General features: G+C 34.0%; 1 protein-coding gene across 1 annotated transcript in view; it reads right to left on the bottom strand.

Moving 5' to 3' along the window:
• LOC111171792 (receptor tyrosine-protein kinase erbB-4) overlaps positions 1-15,784 on the bottom strand; it is a 97,331-nt gene extending 81,547 nt beyond the window's left edge. The window contains exons 1-5 of the mRNA XM_089915909.1: positions 15,730-15,784; positions 11,635-11,753; positions 8,786-8,927; positions 4,911-5,024; positions 4,661-4,787 (exon numbers count right to left, since the gene is read on the bottom strand). Coding sequence (XP_089772035.1) covers positions 4,661-4,787; positions 4,911-5,024; positions 8,786-8,927; positions 11,635-11,753; positions 15,730-15,784 — 557 coding nt within the window. The remainder of the gene's footprint in view (positions 1-4,660; positions 4,788-4,910; positions 5,025-8,785; positions 8,928-11,634; positions 11,754-15,729) is intronic.
• Positions 15,785-19,539: the final 3,755 nt, after the last annotated feature.

Genomic DNA, 19,539 nt, shown 5'->3' with positions numbered 1-19,539 from the left:
TAGATGTGGAAGGGGATTAAAAGGTACTTTCAGGAAATTTTGATGACACAGATTATGAGTTCTTCATTGAAGGCTATTCTAGATCCAGAGGAACGGTTCAATTTGACTATCCTGAATAAATCTCCAAATATAGCAATTCCACTCACTAACCACTTTATTTTGCCTTTAAAAGTTTATTCTCAATTGGAAAAATATACACTGCAAATAAATTATGTTATGGTGAGAATAATTGCCTTTTGGGTTCCTCAAAGCATACTAAATTGCTAACAGAACCTGTAATTTCATAAGAAAGGTGAAAACAAATACAGGAAGTAAACTTTTTTATTTTTCTGTATTTTCACATTTATCTATCAGGGCAATCTTGTTCCTATCTGTTTATTTATGTTCACTTTCATATGACAGGAACTATTTGCTTCCCTCTGTATGAATCATACTAACATTTGAAAATAAAATTTACCACAAATTTAACAATACTCAAAACGTGTTGTAAATTTTGGGGATTTTTAAAAATACAATCTCCTAATGCATAAATATATTTTTTGTAATTAATGTTATTGATACATAAATGCCCTGTCTTTACAAAAATTAATATAAAATACCTTTAAAATTAAATATTTAATGGAATTGTTCAGAAGTTTTCATCTTAGGAAACTATTTTTCATTTATAACATCCTGCCCATACAAAATAATTACATTCTTGAATATTAAGCCAAATATAAACATAATATTAAACATTTCTCAGTAATTCAAGCAATACTTTCAGATTTTCTTAAGTAATATTTAGTAGTTTTTCTAGGTTTTATTACTTTAAAATGTGCTCTGTGCTATTCTGGGCAAGTAGAAACCTTATATTAATATATACTCTTCAGAGAAAAATTAAATTCCATTCACTGGTCATTTCTCCAAGAGAGATCAAACATTCTAAAAACAAGGAATTAGGCTCTTTTAGCAGTTTGTATCCACCTTTAGCAATCAACTGAATTTTATCCTTGTACTGGATATCTGTTGTTTTACCAGTCTCTGAGAACCTTCTTTTTCACATGGGGAATAAACACTAGGATACATGATCCATTGGAGGCTATCAGTCAATGTACTCCACAATCCCCTGACCAACAGATAAGCATATGGCCTTTCTTCTAAGAATCTGATTCTGAATCCACCGGCATTTATTCATCCTGGCATTAGAGCCTTGAAAACATTCTCTATTAGTTCAGCAACCTTGATCTCTGGAACCACCTTTTACTGGCTCTCTCTGCTTGATTCATCAGCATATTTTCTATACTGTGAACCATCTCATATCTTTTAAAAGAAAAAAAAAATCTTGCTTGATGAAATTACTGCTTCAAACTGAGAAAAACTAAGAAGTTTAATCAATACATTGTGCTACTAGTTTAACATGGCGTGTTATAGAAGGCTTGGAAACACTATAAATGAGTGTCCCCATAATTCACACATAAACAATTAAGATTTTCCTTAATGTGACATGAATATCTTTCAAAAGCTTAAAGTCTAAATTGATATTCTAGCAAACTTGCTCTATTTGTAACTGAAGATATATAGAATGAATATCTATGCTTTCAGTGAAAATGGAGCCACAAAATTAGGTTCATCATGAGGGAAAATTCTGGTTGCTATCATTTTCTAATGTGCAAAGATGTCTGCATGCACATGAAATATCAGCTCTGCAGTAGTAGAATGAACTTTCAACATTTGTTCTTTGATGAAAAGCAGTGTCTAGAATAGCTCTAGCCATATAATCAAATATTCCTGCTTTACTGAGAAACACTCAAAGTTCAGGTCAAGCACACAATAATGGGGTCAGTCCAAACCTTTACTGAGAACACTTCCAGGTTGCCACGAATGAAATGAATTCTGGACTGTTCACATGAAGCCCAGCGGACCACAGAAATTTTATATACTTAATTTTAGAGATTCAGGACTCTCATAAAATAAATTGACAGAATCCCACTTACCAACTTAAAAGTACCCCTAGGGCGTTCCACCCTACAGCCACTTGAAATCCATAGATTTTAAAATTGAGAACTTTCCTAGCTAAATTCAGGACCATGAAAAAAAACATTATGTCCACCCTGTTATTGTGTTGGGTGATCCAAAATAAAGCTCAGGAGAAAGAGAGAGAAACATATTTTCACAATTCCATAGAAATCACGTTATTTTTTTCACCAAGCTCATTATCTGTTTCCCATTGTCTATCATCATTACAGTCTGTCATCTAAGTACTTTCTTGTTTGTGTCACACTGTGACACAGCATGAACATGCTTATTTGGTGAGCATTTTATTGCTCTAAGCATATTCACAGGGACATTATTAGACATGACAAGACATGAAAGGGGATCCTATGATAACCCTGAACGCTGAATTTTGTCTGCAGTTCCCATTCTAAATAAGGAAATAAGAATGCCTAGTTTATTTCTAGCAATGGTGGTATCATGCTATAAACTGAACATTGATCTCTTTTATATGTTAACATTTTAGTTGACAACTTCACAGTAAATTTATTTTTTGCAGAAATTTGTTTTTGAAAAGTACACCCTTACTTAATTATGGGTTTTTCATTTCTGTTAGTTTAAAGAAATACCCTAGCTATTTTAATCAAACCATACATCCTATTAAAAACTAGATAGTAGAAGATTTAGGGTAATGGAAATTAAGTGAAGTAAAAAATTTTGTTAATTTACTGAAAGCTTTGTTAATAATACCTCATGTTATTCATCTTTAAAATCTCTCTCTTTGTCCATATGCACACACATATTACATACATGAATACACATATGCCTACACATAAGTGTCTGAGACCTACTCAATTAACTTTATATTAATACTTTCCTAAAATGAAAGGGAAAGGCTTCAGAATATGTTTCATGTTGGCATGAGACTAGGAGTGAGGAACATATCATATTTCACATATATATTTGTCCTGGAAAATGCCTTATATATTATGCTAAAGACACAATAATATTAATTATAATGTTAAATTTAAGTGCTATAAATAAGGACAAATAATAATCGTCTGAACTAGGAAGTATGACATCGTAAAGTAAGGATTGCCATGAAAATAACTTTGTCTTTATTTGGTTTCCAGTAGTCTATGAGATATTATCTGTTGCACTATATGCTGTGCTATATACTAGATATAGTCACTGAGATTTTCCTCTTGAAGTGCCTTTTTCTCCTTTTTATTAACTTTCTTTTGTTTCGGGGGTTTAGCGATTTTTAACTTCTATTTTTGTTACTTTTCAATCTCTCTCTTTATCTCTCTCTCTCTCCCCTTTCCCTCCTTTACTCCTTCCCTTCCCCCACCTTTTTCTTTCTTTTTTATACCATTTATTAAGGTTTACTGTATGCCAGGCACTGGGCTGAACACTTAAAAAAATGTATATTTTGTTTTATTTTGAATCTCCACAACAACCAGAGGATGTAGGTATTTATTATTAACCCAGTTCTCAACTTTACATTGGAGTTGTTTGACATGGAAGCCACACAGCTCAATACAGATTGTCCATGGTGGAGCCGACTGAATGTGTCCCATCTCAAAATGGTAGTACCACCCATCTCCAATAGGTTGTTGCCATGTAAACTAAGAGTAATCACATGCACATTTTTTTTTAAAGAGACGTTAAAAATCTGGATCTTATTTTAAAAAAACAAAACAACAAGAAACACCTCTTAGACCAAATATAACAGAAAGTGAATACATACTATTACAGTTTCTGGCACAGATCCATATTAAAAGCTATATTTTAAAGTAAAGAAATGCTTTATGTACTAAGACCTATGGTAATTTATCTGAATGGAAAGAAACGCTTTGTTCTATTTCTCTTGTTGTTCCTATTTGACGTATTTATTCATAATGTGTTAAATTGTTTTGCTTCTAGAAATGATATATGTTTAGAGTAATCTTTTGAATTGAAATATGTGAGTGATATTTTTTATCTGTAGCCCGTAGCACTAATATTTAGGGATTAAGTAGTGATATATACAAATAGATAAAATATAAAGTAAAAATATTGATATTTTCATTACAGTTGAAAGGATGCAAACTTGGTCATTTTCCCAGTTAAAAACAGCAGGTGGTTCTGTAATGAAGGGGCCCAGAAAATGTTACAATTTTTATTGCTAAAATGAAATTCATTTAATAGATTTATCACTAACTTCCCAAGTCTAAAACAGAAAAAGATACAGCAAGGCAAAGAAAATACCTGAAAGCTCAGAATTTCAACTTACTGATTTGTTTTCTGTGAGATGCATTAATTTATGTTGTTTTGAACTAATTGGTTAGGAATTTGAATGAAATTCCCCACTTTGTCCACTGATACTGTTTCCCTAAACATATCCACAAATGTGCCAAGCTTACTGAAATCTATGGATTTGAGGAAAATGTCCTGTAAATACATCTTAGCTTATATATAAATCTATATTTTTAAATCTAAGTTGTCACCAAATTCATAATCTGGAGGTACCCCCAAAATTTGGTTTACTATCACTGCTGGTGAAATCTGGCATTTGACTTTGTTGGAGGAAAGCATTAATGTGTAGTGCAACTCTGTGTCAAAAGGAATCAAACAGACAAAACTAAAGAATCTCTTAAGCTTTGTCTGCACTTCGTAAAACAATTTTCCACAAAAATGTAATACTGACCCATGAATACCAGTGACTAGGAAGATCAAATTCCCATTGATTTTGGTGCAGTTTATGAATTTGTCAATGTTACTAGAATCCACGGTCTGAGCTGACATCAATGATCCTGTGCCAATGCCATCACAAGCTGTGGAAACAAGATGCACAATTAGAGAGCTGAGAAAATTTTTCTTTAGTCAATAAATTATTGCATTTGTATTATAAAATAACAGTATTTTTTCATTATAAAATGAAAAAAAAATATCATCACCTTTTGGGCAAATGTCAGTACAAGGTTTACACATTTTAATCCCATTTTCTTCTACTTCCATCTTGGAACTAGGGCAGGCACGCACACAGGAACTGGAATCGACCACGAAGTTATCTGATAAAAAAAAAGGTAAAATTAACAATAATGTTGAGGTTCAGCAAAAGATTTTAAAACAAGATATTTTAGGGTTTGAAAATTATTTTCATTTGAAAATGATAGTATGTATATTTCTTTCCCTAAAACAACTCTGTCTAAATATCTCCACCTGAAATAGCATCTACGAACACCTACATTCAAATCTAAGGGCAGTGTGTGTTAACAACAACTGGTACTTGCTTGACTACTGCTCCACATTCTGAATTGCCCCCAAGATAGTGAATTTCTTTTATAGACTTAGGAAACTGCATGACATTTAGTTTGTGTTTTTCAGTAGTTCCACTTCATTTCATGTCATGATGCAAGTTTGAAGTCTAAAAATACTTCAAGTTACATGAAGCACAAATGAAGCTGAAGTTAAACTGCCTTGGATGAAGGGAGTGCACTTCATATCCAAGAAGAAATGTTTAAAATGTGTTCATCTTTCATTGGAGTGCCGTAGAAACTGTCCCATAGTTTTACACGAAGAAACAAAATGAAATTTGAAAGGGCAGTACTTTAGGAAAGGTATATTAACTAAACCAGGAACATCTAATTACCTGACATGGTGAAATGTTTAGGAATCCAGTGGTCTGGAATATACCAGAACATTCCCTCCCAAAAATAAGGACAAATTTTTGCATCTAGGGCCTCCCACGATAAAGGGAAAACACAATACCTGCTAGGCTGCTTTGGGTTTTGAAGGCAGCATCCTTCCATGTTTGGAAAAACTGCTTCTGGCCCAACATTCAGTAGTCTAGAAGGCTTCCGACATTGAAGGGGGCCCAGAGCAGGAAAGGCACATGATGCAGGTCCAGGCTGGGGTACAAGCAATTCTGCTACTTGGATCACAAAACCCAAGAGGCTCTATGACATTAGAAGTATCTCTGGCGGGAAGATATGCCACGTGGAGTTATGGCAAGTCCCGACCGGGAAATCCCAGCTGAGACCTCTAGGAATTATACACCATTTAATAAACAACTCCTGACATACTTCTGGGTCCTGGCAGAGACAGACTACCTAACCATGAGTCACGGATTGATCTTGTAGCCAGAGTTGCCCAACATACACAAGGTTTTGTTAAAAACCATCATAATGTTGAGCAGGTCCAACAGCAATCCATTGTAAGATGGAAGCAGTACATTTGGGATTGATGTGAGCAGGGGTAGACGCACAAGTAAACTGCATAAGCAGGTGGTCCAAATCCCCACGTCATCCACCACTGTGCTGGCACCTTTCACTAAGCTCATACCCATGGCTGCATGGGGACCAAGAGAGGGCACGTATGACAAGCTGACAGAGGAAGACAAAAACTAAGCTTGGGGTGTGGGTGCAAGCAGCTGAAAATGGATGGCAGCTGCCCTGCAGCCTCAGTCAGGAGTGGACTTGAAATATAGTGGCAAGGAAAAATCCCACCAATGCGCATAGTTCTGGGTAGTGCAAATGATCCTTTACTTTGTGGGGAATAAATAGGAGTTTAGAATAAATATGAACTCATGAGCAGTGGCTTGCCCTAGGAGAAGAAGTACTGGAAAATCTGGAATTGGGATTGAAGGGAGTCTGGGGTAGAGGCATATATATAAATCCATGAGAGTGGATATAAAGTGTGAAGATCTTTGTATTCCAAGTTAATATCCACTAGAGGGCATCCACCACAAAAGAGACACTTTGCTGAGACTGCATCACAGCCTGATCTCGCTTCATTTCCTTCCCTCATGGGTCTTGATTCTGAGAACACTTCTTAAACAACCATAGTCTCTGTCTCAGGGGAACCCAACCTGCAACAGGTATAAACATCCTTTCTGCAAGGTCTTTAGGGATACCTCGTATTTAAAAACTTCCACAGGTCTGCAGCAATTTATGCCAAGTGAAATTTTTAAAAAAGGTTACAAATATCTTCGGTTAGGTTCAGATTTTGCAGTCAAATTAGTTTCAAAAAATATTTGTTGTTTAGGGTTTCTGAATTTCAGAATTCTAAATTAGGAATTGTAGACCAGTATTTAGAAACTGAACATCTTTGTTTTTCTAAGACAGCTACAGTTTAGCAAACCATGCATTATGATCAAGGTCCCTCAAAGATTTGAATTTTACATAGATAAAAAATGAAGTTCTTTAAATTAATCTGTAATTGGATAGACCTAAACTAATCCATGAAAGGAAGTTTATGAGTTACCATATCTATGGTAACTGGGCATTTAATTTCAAAAAACAGTCCGAAGTATTTAGCCCCTTGTCATAACTTAGGAGTTGAGAGGCTTCAGATGAGACACTACAAAGGATGTAATAAAGAAAAGGAAAATTCCCTAGCTCAGGTTTTTCTGGTCTTCCACTCCAGCCCAAGCCTTGGGCCTCAACCCCAGGGCCTGAATAAAAAGGAAAGCACCAAAAATTTCAAAAAAGCATGGTTTTGACTATCTTTGGGGCAAGCCACCATAATATGAAGTAGTAGAGCAGGAGGACATTTGCGTAAGAAACCAAAGAAATTCATCATCTAGCCACATTCTACAATACTCTCAAGCCCCGTATTTTGCAAGATAGTAGACGGGGAAATATAGGGTTACTTCAGATGAGAAGTTGTTAGATCAAAAACATAACTTTGGATATAAAATTGTTTAAGACGGAAAAAATCTCTTCTATCCTAGAGTTAGTGTGTCTGTGATTTTAAAATGGTAAGTTAGAGCCATATTAAATATATATATATATATATATATATATATACACTCATAATTATTCTTTTAATCAATATAAAATATTTAATAATAAAGGCTGGAATCATCATTGCTTTCAAAGACTTGTTTTTACATACTATTCCTCTGAACCCTATCCCCTATCCCTTTGATCTTTATAATGTATCTGGGAAAGAGAGAGGGTACATATGATTATCCACATTTTAAAGAAGAGGAAATAGAAAACTAAATAGTTTATCTAAAATCACACGACTAATAAGTGGGCAAAGCTATAACCGAAGCCACTCTAATACCATGTCCCTTACACTTCATACTTCATCACGTGGACAAAGCAAAACAGGAACAAAAACACAGTATCTGTGTGCTGTAGAATGTAAAGTCTTCTTTTAATTGAGTATGTGGATAAAAGTAGTGGTTCTTTTTAGCCTTCCAGTAAGTAAAACATTGAAGAACTGTCTCATTGGTCTTTTCAAGCAAAGAAACTGATTTGAACAGGTATTGAGATATATACTATTCTTGATGAAAGCTAAATTGGTCATTTTGTATCCCCAGGATGAATTGTCAATTTGGTAAAGGCCCCTTAACATGCCCTTTATATCCACTGTTATTGTTTAACATTGGATTTGATGTTAAAACTACAATGCTATATATTCTATTACAAATAAATAATAAGAAATAATTTTAGGTGAAAATGCATTGTTATTAGAGCAGATCTCTTTCATTACATAGCTTGCTGCTACTTAACTAATCACTTTTCTGAGGAACAAAATCGTGCGCAAAACCATTGACATATAGTGAAAATATTGAGTTTAGAAGTCAATGAATGACACTGTACTATAACTTCAAACATGCCACTACTTTGCTGAGACTAGGAACCAATCACTTCAGTTTTTTGAATTTTAATTTTCTTATTTGTGAAATGATAATAATAGTACCAATTCTCAAGTAATTCACAATATTGTCACAATTTTGAAATTCAATAAACTTACATGAAATTCCTCCGTTTTTAAATGATGAGCTAATTGATTTGGCTCTTCTTATCCTGTTACTTACGTGGGCACTTCTTGACACAAAATGCTCCATAGGTGTATTTTGCATTGAAGTTATGCTCCAGTTGAAAGGTTGTTGGATTGTAGACAAAAGTTTGTGGACACTGAGTAACACATGCTCCACTATCATTGAAGTTCATGCAGGCCTGCAACACAGCAAAGATTAATTTTGTTTTAAAAATAACCTTCATAATACTTGTTAAAGGGACACTGCTACAACAGTTCTGTGATAGGTTGTATTGTTTACTCAGCGTACATCAATTTCATAAAAACTGGAAAATCTGATAACTTCCTAGTTGTAAGGGCTTATTTTTTAACTTTGCATTTGTTTTGTACTTCTCAATTTTACAAAACTGTTTTTCTAATGTCAGTAAATACACCATCTACAGTTATTGATGTTCTAATTGCTTGGTATCTATCCATTGATTTCTAAACTGAGAATTGGTTTAAATTATTAAAGTTAGATAATAGTGAAAACTTATTTAAGCTTACCCTTATCCAAAGGGTTTATGTTGAGTCTTAGAGTCTCGCAGTGACAACTAAATCTCCATTTGTACAGGCTAGACTTTCCTTAAAGCTGGTTTGGAGAGTTCAGTGCCTTAAGTGATATGGTAAGTCCATTCATCACCATCGTATAGTGAGAAAATGTGATGGTCATTCAAACTGGACTTAAAGAAAAGTCTCTGGCAGGTGACTAGTCAAGTGTAAATGTAGGGGGTACGATGCCAAAATGTAAAGAAGTAGCTATACTTAGCCCATAATTAAATAACATGATACCATTTCCTAATGGTCTTTTTCATAATGTTATACCATTTACTAAAAGTCACCAGTTCAAATAAATTTGTTTCTGCTGACATATATTTGTATTGAGACCTCAATTTGTTAATATGTTCAAATGCATTTGAGAATGATTAAAAACAATTGTACCACCTAAGAGTTAGGTATTTGATATGAAAAGAGAACATATGTATAAGTACATAAAAACATGTGATTAGCAAAATAGGGGATGAACTAATTATCTTAATTTAACAATTTAAACATTCATAGGAATAATTTAGGCCTTGGAAGGCAAGCTAATGTGAACTCAAGCTATATTTTACATATCATCATATATTGTACGTATGCTTATTAATAAGCACTAATTTATTCTGTTTCCTCAAAACATTTTCTGAATCAATTGTTGTTTTAGCAAGCACTTTATCACAAACATGACAATTCCCTGATGATGGTCTACGAGGTGCATAATCAGAACGAGATTCACTGATAATACATTATTCACTAAGATGACACTCTCCAGGAAGAATCTATTAAAAACCAATCTAGGAAACTCAGTAAGTTTTAATTTATGGGTATAAAACTTCATGTGTCCTCATAATTGCTTTACTAACACATTTTATACAGTGTTGTGCACAGATTGCTTGGCAACAAATGGACATAAGCCAGAGAAATCAAACAAGTTTACCTTCCAGACAGTATACAATACAACATAACTTACACCAAAGTCTTGGTCTGGTATTCTTGAACATTCTGTACTAAATGCCAAAGTGGAATCACTGGACCACTCCATAAAAGTAATGAAATGAGAATTCTGAAGCTCCCTCAGCACTCTGCTTATTGTGATAATGGAACCATGAAAAAAATGCAGTGAAGATTCTAAGTGAAAGTTAACATCAATTGTTGGTGTTTATTGTTGCTACTGTTTTGAAATTACTGTTTTGAAACACTTGTTCAGCAACTTCCAGATCAAGCTTCAATCCCACGTCTGGTGATAGGCAAGGGAAAGGGTCTCAGTTCAAGATCTGCTGAGCATCTTCTGTATACTTTTAACATTTTTCTTCTCTTTCCTTCTTCCTCCCTACTCATTTCTGCAATACACACTTTTGTTTCACTATAAAATTAGGATAGACAAATTAAGTTTCTTGCGACATTAAGAAAAGAAATTACTATATATCTACATCATAAGAGCTATAATCTATAATTTGCTTATTTCCAGAATTAAGTGCCAAATTGAAAAAAAGACTCAGTTCTAAATATATCTGTGTATTCTCTGGATATTTGAGAGGGGAAAAAAAAAACAAAATAAATTCCTGTGTGCAATTTTAGCAACAAAAATAGTTTATTATTTTATGATTTTTAGCTTAAAATGAAACTAATGCTCTGTGTGTATGAAATTTCATCAACTATAGCTCACAGAATTGTCTGCATGTATTCAAAAGAATAGAAAGACCTTTATCAAGGATATCAAAATGTAATTAAAAAGTGACCCCTACAAGCTATAAATATTACTTTTGAGGACATAAAAGTGTCCTCTTCTAAAAAAAAAATCATACAGATTAGCATATAAATTGCTTTAATGTGCATTTGTAAATCTTATAAATCTTGAATAATATTAGCTTGTAAACAATATAAACTGTAAAACAGTTAAATTCACAAATTTGTGTGATTTAATCTTGAAATTTATATTTGAGAAATAAAATGCAAGTGCCCCCACTCAGAAGACTCGACTCAACGATGCAACAACACACATAGGTAATCACCGTAAATTCTGGAAGGATGCTGTTAGCTTTTTAAAAGATATCTCAATATGTTCTCCTTCATGTTGTCCAATAAACCTCACTCATAATATAAATTGTAATCAGAAAGACATAATTCGTTTAGTAGAACAGAGCAATCCTAGTTAATTAATAGCCACCCAGTGAAGGAATGACTTCTAGGAAGTCAGAGCATCTTTCTTAATCCTAAAATGGCAAAATTTGATCTTATCTTAATAAGATATTAAAGACTCAATGTGCCTGAGTCAAATCAGGATGGAGGGGAGGACCAGAGAGCGAAAGGGGCAGCTGCCAGACTTACAAAGCAGTCGGTATCCTTAGGTCCCGAGCATCCTCCAGCACATTCTCGGTGACAGCAGTCACTAACGTAGGGTCCGTAGCACCTGCCATCACACTGTTCTGCACAGACAGTCCTTGTCACTGCAGAAGACAGAGATAGGTGCTCATCAAAGTCAGCCACCAAGAGAAACTTCTAAGGGGATTTGGAGTAGCTGAGAAAAGTTGAGCCCTGGAGAAACAATGTACTCAACTGTCATTGACTCAGCTCAGCAAACATTTACTGAAGGAAGTCTGCAATTGATCAAAATTACTGTAAAACCCAAAATTACTGCAAAATTAAAACCCTTCAAAATTAATACACAAATTTGTTTTCTATATTCTTTCCTGTTCCAGCAAATACTTAAAGGCTTTACAAAACTCACACAACTTAGCAAGAAAGAATCAAATTTAGAACAACTGAATGCGACATTTTGGCAGGCCGTGAAGGATGGAGTCAGCAGCGAAGTCAACTTACAGTATGCACAGTGAGGGCCTGCAGCGGGAGGTGTCCCCAGGAGTGAGTGCAACATTTTTGGTAGTCAACGCAGAAAGGGGAACAGAAACTTTTACATGATTCACATTGTATCATTCCTATCAGATACATCGATGCTAGATAGGTGATAAAATGCATATGTGACTGACAAATAAATAGGTAGGTAGGCAGGTAGACAAAGAGAGATAGATAATGGATCTGTAGTAGCACAACTGTTTCTATTCCTGAGATTTAAGTGAAATTTCTTCTAAGATTTCTGAAAAAGGAGGGACTTGTGTAAGGAAGAGTGTAACACCACAGGAGGAAGGAAAGGATGGAGGAGGGAAAGAAAGAAGGAGGAAAGGAAGAGAGGGAGGGAGAGAGATATATTCATAACAAACACAACAAAAACTTCTATTAGTTTTTTCTTATAACATCCTTCAATCCAAGCTGACAGCAGTATGTCAAGGTATACACTGGACATCAAAATTATAGCATTGAGGGACACATTTCCGCTTATCACACTTATTGCAAAGATATATTTTAAAAGTATTTAGAGAAATGAATTTTACAGCATATGTGTAGCACATCATTTCTTTGCTTCTGTATTTCCACTTCACCCTTGTTTCTTCCCACCTCTTTGAGTTCTTCAAAGCTTCCTTCACTGCTATCATAGCAAGACACCACTCTAGTGTTCCTCAGAGCTGGTCTTCACAATTTTCTTTGGTCTAAGGGCTCATATACCTGGATGAAATCATTCATCTCTGCTTTGCATACTACCTATAGGTAGATAACATCAGATCCAGATCTGAATTCTCTATTGAGATGCAATATGTATTTCTAGGTGTCTACAAAAGTTCTCATTTAAATGTACAAAATGGAATGTATCATTTCCCCACCTCCACCATCAAGTATATCTCTCTTATTTGTTCCCTTACCTCAATTAATGATAGTACCAACCATCCAGTAGCTCAATTAAAATTTGGGGACATGTTTTCTATTTCTCCTTTCCCCTCACCCTCACTTCTCATACCTAATAAAAATCCCAAATACTAGCAATAGATATTTTTCATTACTGTCTCTCCTCTCTACTCCAACTTTGTTCTGAGACTTAGCTCTAAATTATTACATAGCCTTCTAAAAGATTTCTCAGATCACAATCCTCTATGCCACTCTAAAAGTAATGATTGGAAAATATGGGCAACTGCATATAAATCAGTGTTGTTTCACAGTATGAAGCTTACTTCCCATCTCTGCACTAGAGGAGTAAACCCTTAGCAAGGAATAAAAGTCCTCTATCAATTGACCATCATTTCTACCAGCATCTCTCACTACTCTCATTGTGATCTTCACATCCAAACAGAGAAATACCACTTGTGGTCCCCAGTTCCTTTCATGGTACTCAACTGTAATTTTCACTGCCTTTTCACAATGCATTCCTTCATGAGGAAAAGAACCCTATCTGCCTTCTCTGTCTAGCAAATACTCATTCATAAGATCCACTTAAGGTGCCATTTTGCTCTGAAACCTTTTCAGACACATCTCCACCCTGAGTTAATCTGACACACTTGCTTCTGAGCAAGTAAACAGATGAATTAAATCTACTCATTAACTCTTCATATTCACACATGTGCTTTACATTAACATTCCTATCTTTTAACCAATTGTTATATTTATTTAGATGTCCTAATTAGTAATTAATACCATATAAAGGAAACACTTTTAATAGACACTTTTGGAAAGAACAGATTCAAATATAATTCCTCTCTTCCAGATTCAACGAGGCTCTTTTGATGTATTAAGAGTTGCTCATTGAAATGGCAGACATATGTTAATTAATCAAATTACTAGATTTGAAATCAGTGTTATCACAGGACAGTCTACTAATTTGCTTTTAGTTGACAGGCTTTGTTCAGCTGGAAAATAGCATGAAGTAAGAGAGCAATCATATCCTATAAATCATATCATGTTTTAATCCTAGACATATATGTCTAAGTGTTAATTTCTCTTTTTAACTCTATGGTGATTTAAGGTAACTATACAAAATGTTTCAATTTCTCTTTATTTATATACTTTGGTCTTTCCTACCAAATGAGGAAATTAATGTATATAGTATTTAAAGAAATAACCATGATTTTATTTTTATAAATTATTTATTAAATGTTCATAAGATAATGTCTCTCATTGAGTACACTATTTAAATATAAAAACAATATGTTAGAAAAAGAATCTAACGTAGTACAACCTTAGGTTCAATAATTATTATACTGTGAACTTTTAAAACATGTATTCAAATTATTCAATCATATGTGTTGTCAACTATAAATTTTTCAAAATAGCAATTTCTTCCATACAGTGGTCACCTATCTCACATTTTCTCAGGACATTTTGATGTTAGAGATGCCATTCCATTTCAGGAACATGCAAAGAAACATCCTTCTAAGGCATTATTTTTTAAAATTTTGATTTACGACATTAAAAGGGAATTCTGGGATTTGTTTCAAAAGCAGTCTACAATTATATTTTTTCAAAAGGTAAGATACATTTAACACTAAAAAATCACTATTTGTTATCATAGTTTTCACACACCTAAAGTTCAGTAAGCATGAACCGTATTTAGAAATCTTTGCTTGACAGATAATAAGTAAGCAAAAGAACAAAGCAATAAGCTTAATCTCTAAATAATGATGAGACACTGTTAAGAAACATTTCTTCACATTGTTATGAGTTTTGTTTCCAGAAAGAAAACTTTCCCTTTGTACAGTCTGTTTAATGGCACTTGCTGATTAATAAGCATTACTTAATATGAATTAAACACATCAAACTATAGTCATATTTTATTATGACGAAAACACAAAACAAAAAACAGGTCCTGAAATCAATCAGATAATTCACTTAGCCTCCATGGGAACATTAACTTATAATTGCTTTGGTTATTTTAATTTCCATCCTTGCTTGACTATTATTTCATTAGAATTTTTTTCCCCTATATTTATTATCTTTTCTAAATTGCTTCATTGGGTACATTACAATATCTGGGTTGAATTTTTACTAGCTTGTTCTTCAGTGGTACATCACTAACTCTGATTGCTTAACATAAAAGATAAAACCTGGGAAATTAAAATGCTTATTATATTAGGGTCAGTAAATTTGAAATTGGAAATGGGGATTCATTCAAAACATCCATGAGAATCAGATGGATATTGGGTCCTTAACATTTAAGGAACCAAGCATTCTGTAGTAGTAAGAGGATGCTGCTGAGAGAATATCTATCATCTCAAAAAAACTAAAGTATCTATAAGTAGATTTATTACATCAGCATTTCACTAATAAAAACAAGGGCTTAATTACTTCTTAAAATATAATAGTAACTACCCTTAAAGTTACTCCCTTAGAAGAAATTAATTTTATTTGAAGAACTTTAGCAATTTACTAATCAAATATTTACTGTTACTTCTTATGAGTTACAAAAGGAAAATGAACATTCATAAATGATGCAAAACAGAGCATTGACATCACGGTGACTAAACAAAAGGATCTCTGCCCATTAAAAAACAAATGATGTAAATTTAGGCAAAGTCTTTGCGTTTTCTTCCTACATTTTACACCCGGCCCCCTTTTTCCTCCCTCCCATCCATTCCTCCTTCATCATCTCCTCCATCTTCGCACCCTCAGTGCCTTCTGCTTCTCTTCACTTCCTCTACCCCGTGGCTCTGAACCAGGCTTTCTACGATCACTGAACAGGATTCTTGCATCAGTGAAAATTTTGATTTAGTTGATAATCAGTGGGGCCCAAGATTTTCCATTCTAATGAACTCCCAGGTTATGTCACTGCCTACTAGTCCACAGACCTCATTTGGAGTAGCAGGATATAGAGTGCTTAAAAAAAAAAAATGCCTGGGAATCACCTAATTCCTATTAAATCAAAATTACATGCCATGTTCTAGGATTTGATACTTTTAATAAGCTCCCCAGGTGATTTCCAATATGCAGTCTAGAGCTGAAAACAATTATTCTATCCAGTGAAAATGGGAAAAACTCTAGGTTATTTCCAGCATTTGATTGATTGACTAACTAATTATTCTTTGTCTGAGATTTAATCACACTGACTGTCCTCTTCCTTTAATTTCCTATTGGTGTTGTTAAGCCCTCTATCACTAATAGGGAGATTAAGCAAACACAACTGATGTGCAAGCAGGTAGGAAAATGTGGGAAGAAAAAGACCTAAAGTGGGAACAGAAATATTGCTTGGCTAATTCTGAAGGCAAAACTTTCAGATAAGTAAGACAGTCAGAAAACTGTTCCTTTCTCTTACCCAGCAGCTGTTTATGTGACAAGTATCCTGAGCAGCCCCCAATTACATTGCTAAGCATATTTTAAAGCATGCTTATTTTTATTTCATTCTATTTCAGTTAGTATTCAATGACCTGCACCTCTATGATGCCTAGATTACTTCTGTTTATTGACCAAATTTCGACAAACTGTGTACGTGAAACACATTGTGTCCATTAAATAGATGGTACTTCAGTGGAATGGTTTTAGTGTTAGGCTGTTTTCAGTTACAAACTTGGAGGTTTGAGCAAGAAGAAAAATGCTTGGGTTAAAGCAAAGGTGATTTGGGTTGGATGTGAAGAACTTATTGACTATTAGAGTGATAAAAACACTGTAATGAGACACTGAATGGGTTTCTTGAGTCTTTATTTGTCAGTATTTAAGGGAAATATCTTCTGAATGCTTTAGACCTCCACTAAATTAAAGACAGCGGGCTTGATGAAATGCTCTCTAGAGGTACCCTCTAGTTCTACAATCTAATATTTACTCCTATGAGTCGTGAAATTGTGACCGCTCCCTGCCCCCGCAAAATGAACGTTTTGGGTTTTGTTACATGCTTCTAGAAAGCTACTATCATCAGAATCGACTTTAAATGAAGCAAATAAAGCTCATAGACCATTCAAGAATATTACTTCCAGAGCATGCTGAAATGTGTAGAAAATCAGGTCTAATGACACTAACACTGAACTATATACCACTATTAATTTTCCCAGGGGAGAATAATTGGACACATCTGTGTGTCCAGTGCCTGATAGACTGTAAGAATTACATAGAAAGATACCTGGTCCTCTTCCTACTTTCTGATTCAATAAGTCTAGGGAAGGGGCCAGAAAATTCATTTTTTTATTGGGAGCCCCAAGGTTTTCAGCCTTTATAAACCAATATTTTAATACCTCTCCTCTAAGATACTCTCTCCTTCTTATTGTGTGGCTACTGCAGGAAGGGTAAAGCATTTATTTAGACGGGAAGGCAGAGATGGAGATAGGTCTTAAACTGTACTGTTGCTTCCTATCTCACATTAGATCACAGAATAATTGACAATAATTGTTGCTGCACAGAGTCAAGCCTCAGGATACATAAAGACTATATCCTGATCTGGACAGGGAAGGAATTTTGAATTTTAATAATTTAATATTTTATTAATTATTTTAACCAGTAGCATAAGGCCTAATGCATTGAAAAAAAGGCTAAGTAGAATTATAAAAACATATCTGGGCTTTCTAAACTACCACAGTTATACCCATTTTCACATCACAGAAGAAAATATAACATCATCTTTTACTTCTAATTAGTCTGGTGATAGCTACTCCAAAGGAAGTGACCATTCATACCATAAGGTGAACACCCCTACAAGTATTATAATGGTTTAATCTTATATGCAATAACTGCTACAGTTCACCTGAAAAACATGGCAGATACCTGCAAAGCCCTTGCTGAAACTGACATTCAGAGTCAGTTAGTAAAAGTATGCCTAAATTTGGCAGCTACTAATCAGGTTTGACCCTTGTCCCAGTTAATTCCCTGGTGACCCATGGGCTATGACATGATAATATTGCTAGTTATGTCATATAGGAAAGGAATCTTGTCTAATCTATTCTTCATCAACAGCTGCTTTATTCATTTATTTAATGAATTTTTATTCAAACTATTTTTAAAAGACATGCTCAGTGGTTCATTAAGGGACCTTAAAGCTGATTTTAAACTACCCTCTTGGCCACCAGGGAAATTCTCCCTTATTAACAGGCTATTAACATCAGCAAAGTTTATGAGCCAGGATTAAAAAAAACAAAAACAAAAATAATATTGCCCTATTACATGAACTATAAAAGTATTCTTGAGGGTGAGTGTGAGTTTTTGCATAATCTTTCCAAGACTATATATACAGATTCCAAGATAATAAGGGAAGTGTATGAATTGGCATAATGAAACCATAAATAGTATTTAAAAATATATCTTTACATTAGAATTGATGGCTACACCTTACATACACAAATAAATGATATACTGGAAATAAAGTGATTAAAAAATGGAATTATCTTATCATGGATGTGTTACAAACCAAAAAATGAGGAAAAGTTGACATTCAACTTTTCCAAATCACCTTGCATTATAGCAGACCAAACGTCTCTATATCCAGACTTGATGAAAATGAACACACACACACACACACGCACATGCACACACACACACACACACACACACATACACAGACACAATCTGTTTTGCTTACCCTAGTTCCCCATCCAGAATATCAATAGACTGAAATAAAGACAATCTCTCCTACCCAGTATATATCTGGATGAGTTTCCTTCTGAAATTGGCCAAAAAAAAAGCCAATTTTGTAATGAAAATAATCAGAAAATATTAAAATGGAAAAGGAAATATTAAAACAGAAAAATTGAGCAAAGACTATGAATAGAAAGTTTAAGAAAAAAATAGAAATGCTCAATAATTATGTAAAAAAGACATTTGACTTCAGCTATAATCCAGTAACTATAAATTAAATCAGGGATATGTTGTGTACATAATTCTTAAATGAAAAAGAAAATATCTAGTTTACATGCAGGTTAAAAATTGAGCAAACTATTGGTGTGTATCAAAATTGATACAAGATTTTTGAAGACTAATTTGCTGCTAACAAATTTGTGTATGTAAATTCACATGTGACCAAGCAGTTTTATTTCTAGCAATCTGACACAGAAAAATGTGTACATATGGACAGATATGTATTTAAAATGCTCACTGGTTGTAATTGAGACTAATAGAATGTAATCTAATGTCCACTAAGAAGGAATTTGTTAAGTAAATTACAGGTCACCCAGAACTTGGGAAACTCCTGCAGGACTAAATAAAGAATGAAGTTAATCACAATCTGCTGAAATGAAAGGATTTTGAAAATATAATGTACAATGAAATAAAAGTGATAGAAGAGTAAATATAGTGTACTCATTTTTGTAAAACAAAATCCCAGAATTTATATACACTTATGTGAATAAATATATACATGAATGTACACATATATACCAAACATTACCATAAAGTAATCACTTTATGGAAAAATGTAGGTTGGGGGTAATGGTGCTC

This window comes from Delphinapterus leucas, chromosome 8 (assembly GCF_059928025.1).
Source record: "Delphinapterus leucas isolate spDelLeu-1000000601 "Yukka" chromosome 8, BTC_Dleu_Yukka2, whole genome shotgun sequence".
In the NCBI taxonomy this organism is placed as follows: domain Eukaryota; kingdom Metazoa; phylum Chordata; class Mammalia; order Artiodactyla; family Monodontidae; genus Delphinapterus; species Delphinapterus leucas.
The sequence above is the reverse complement of the archived record's forward strand: the minus strand, read 5'-3'. Positions and strand labels throughout refer to the sequence as shown.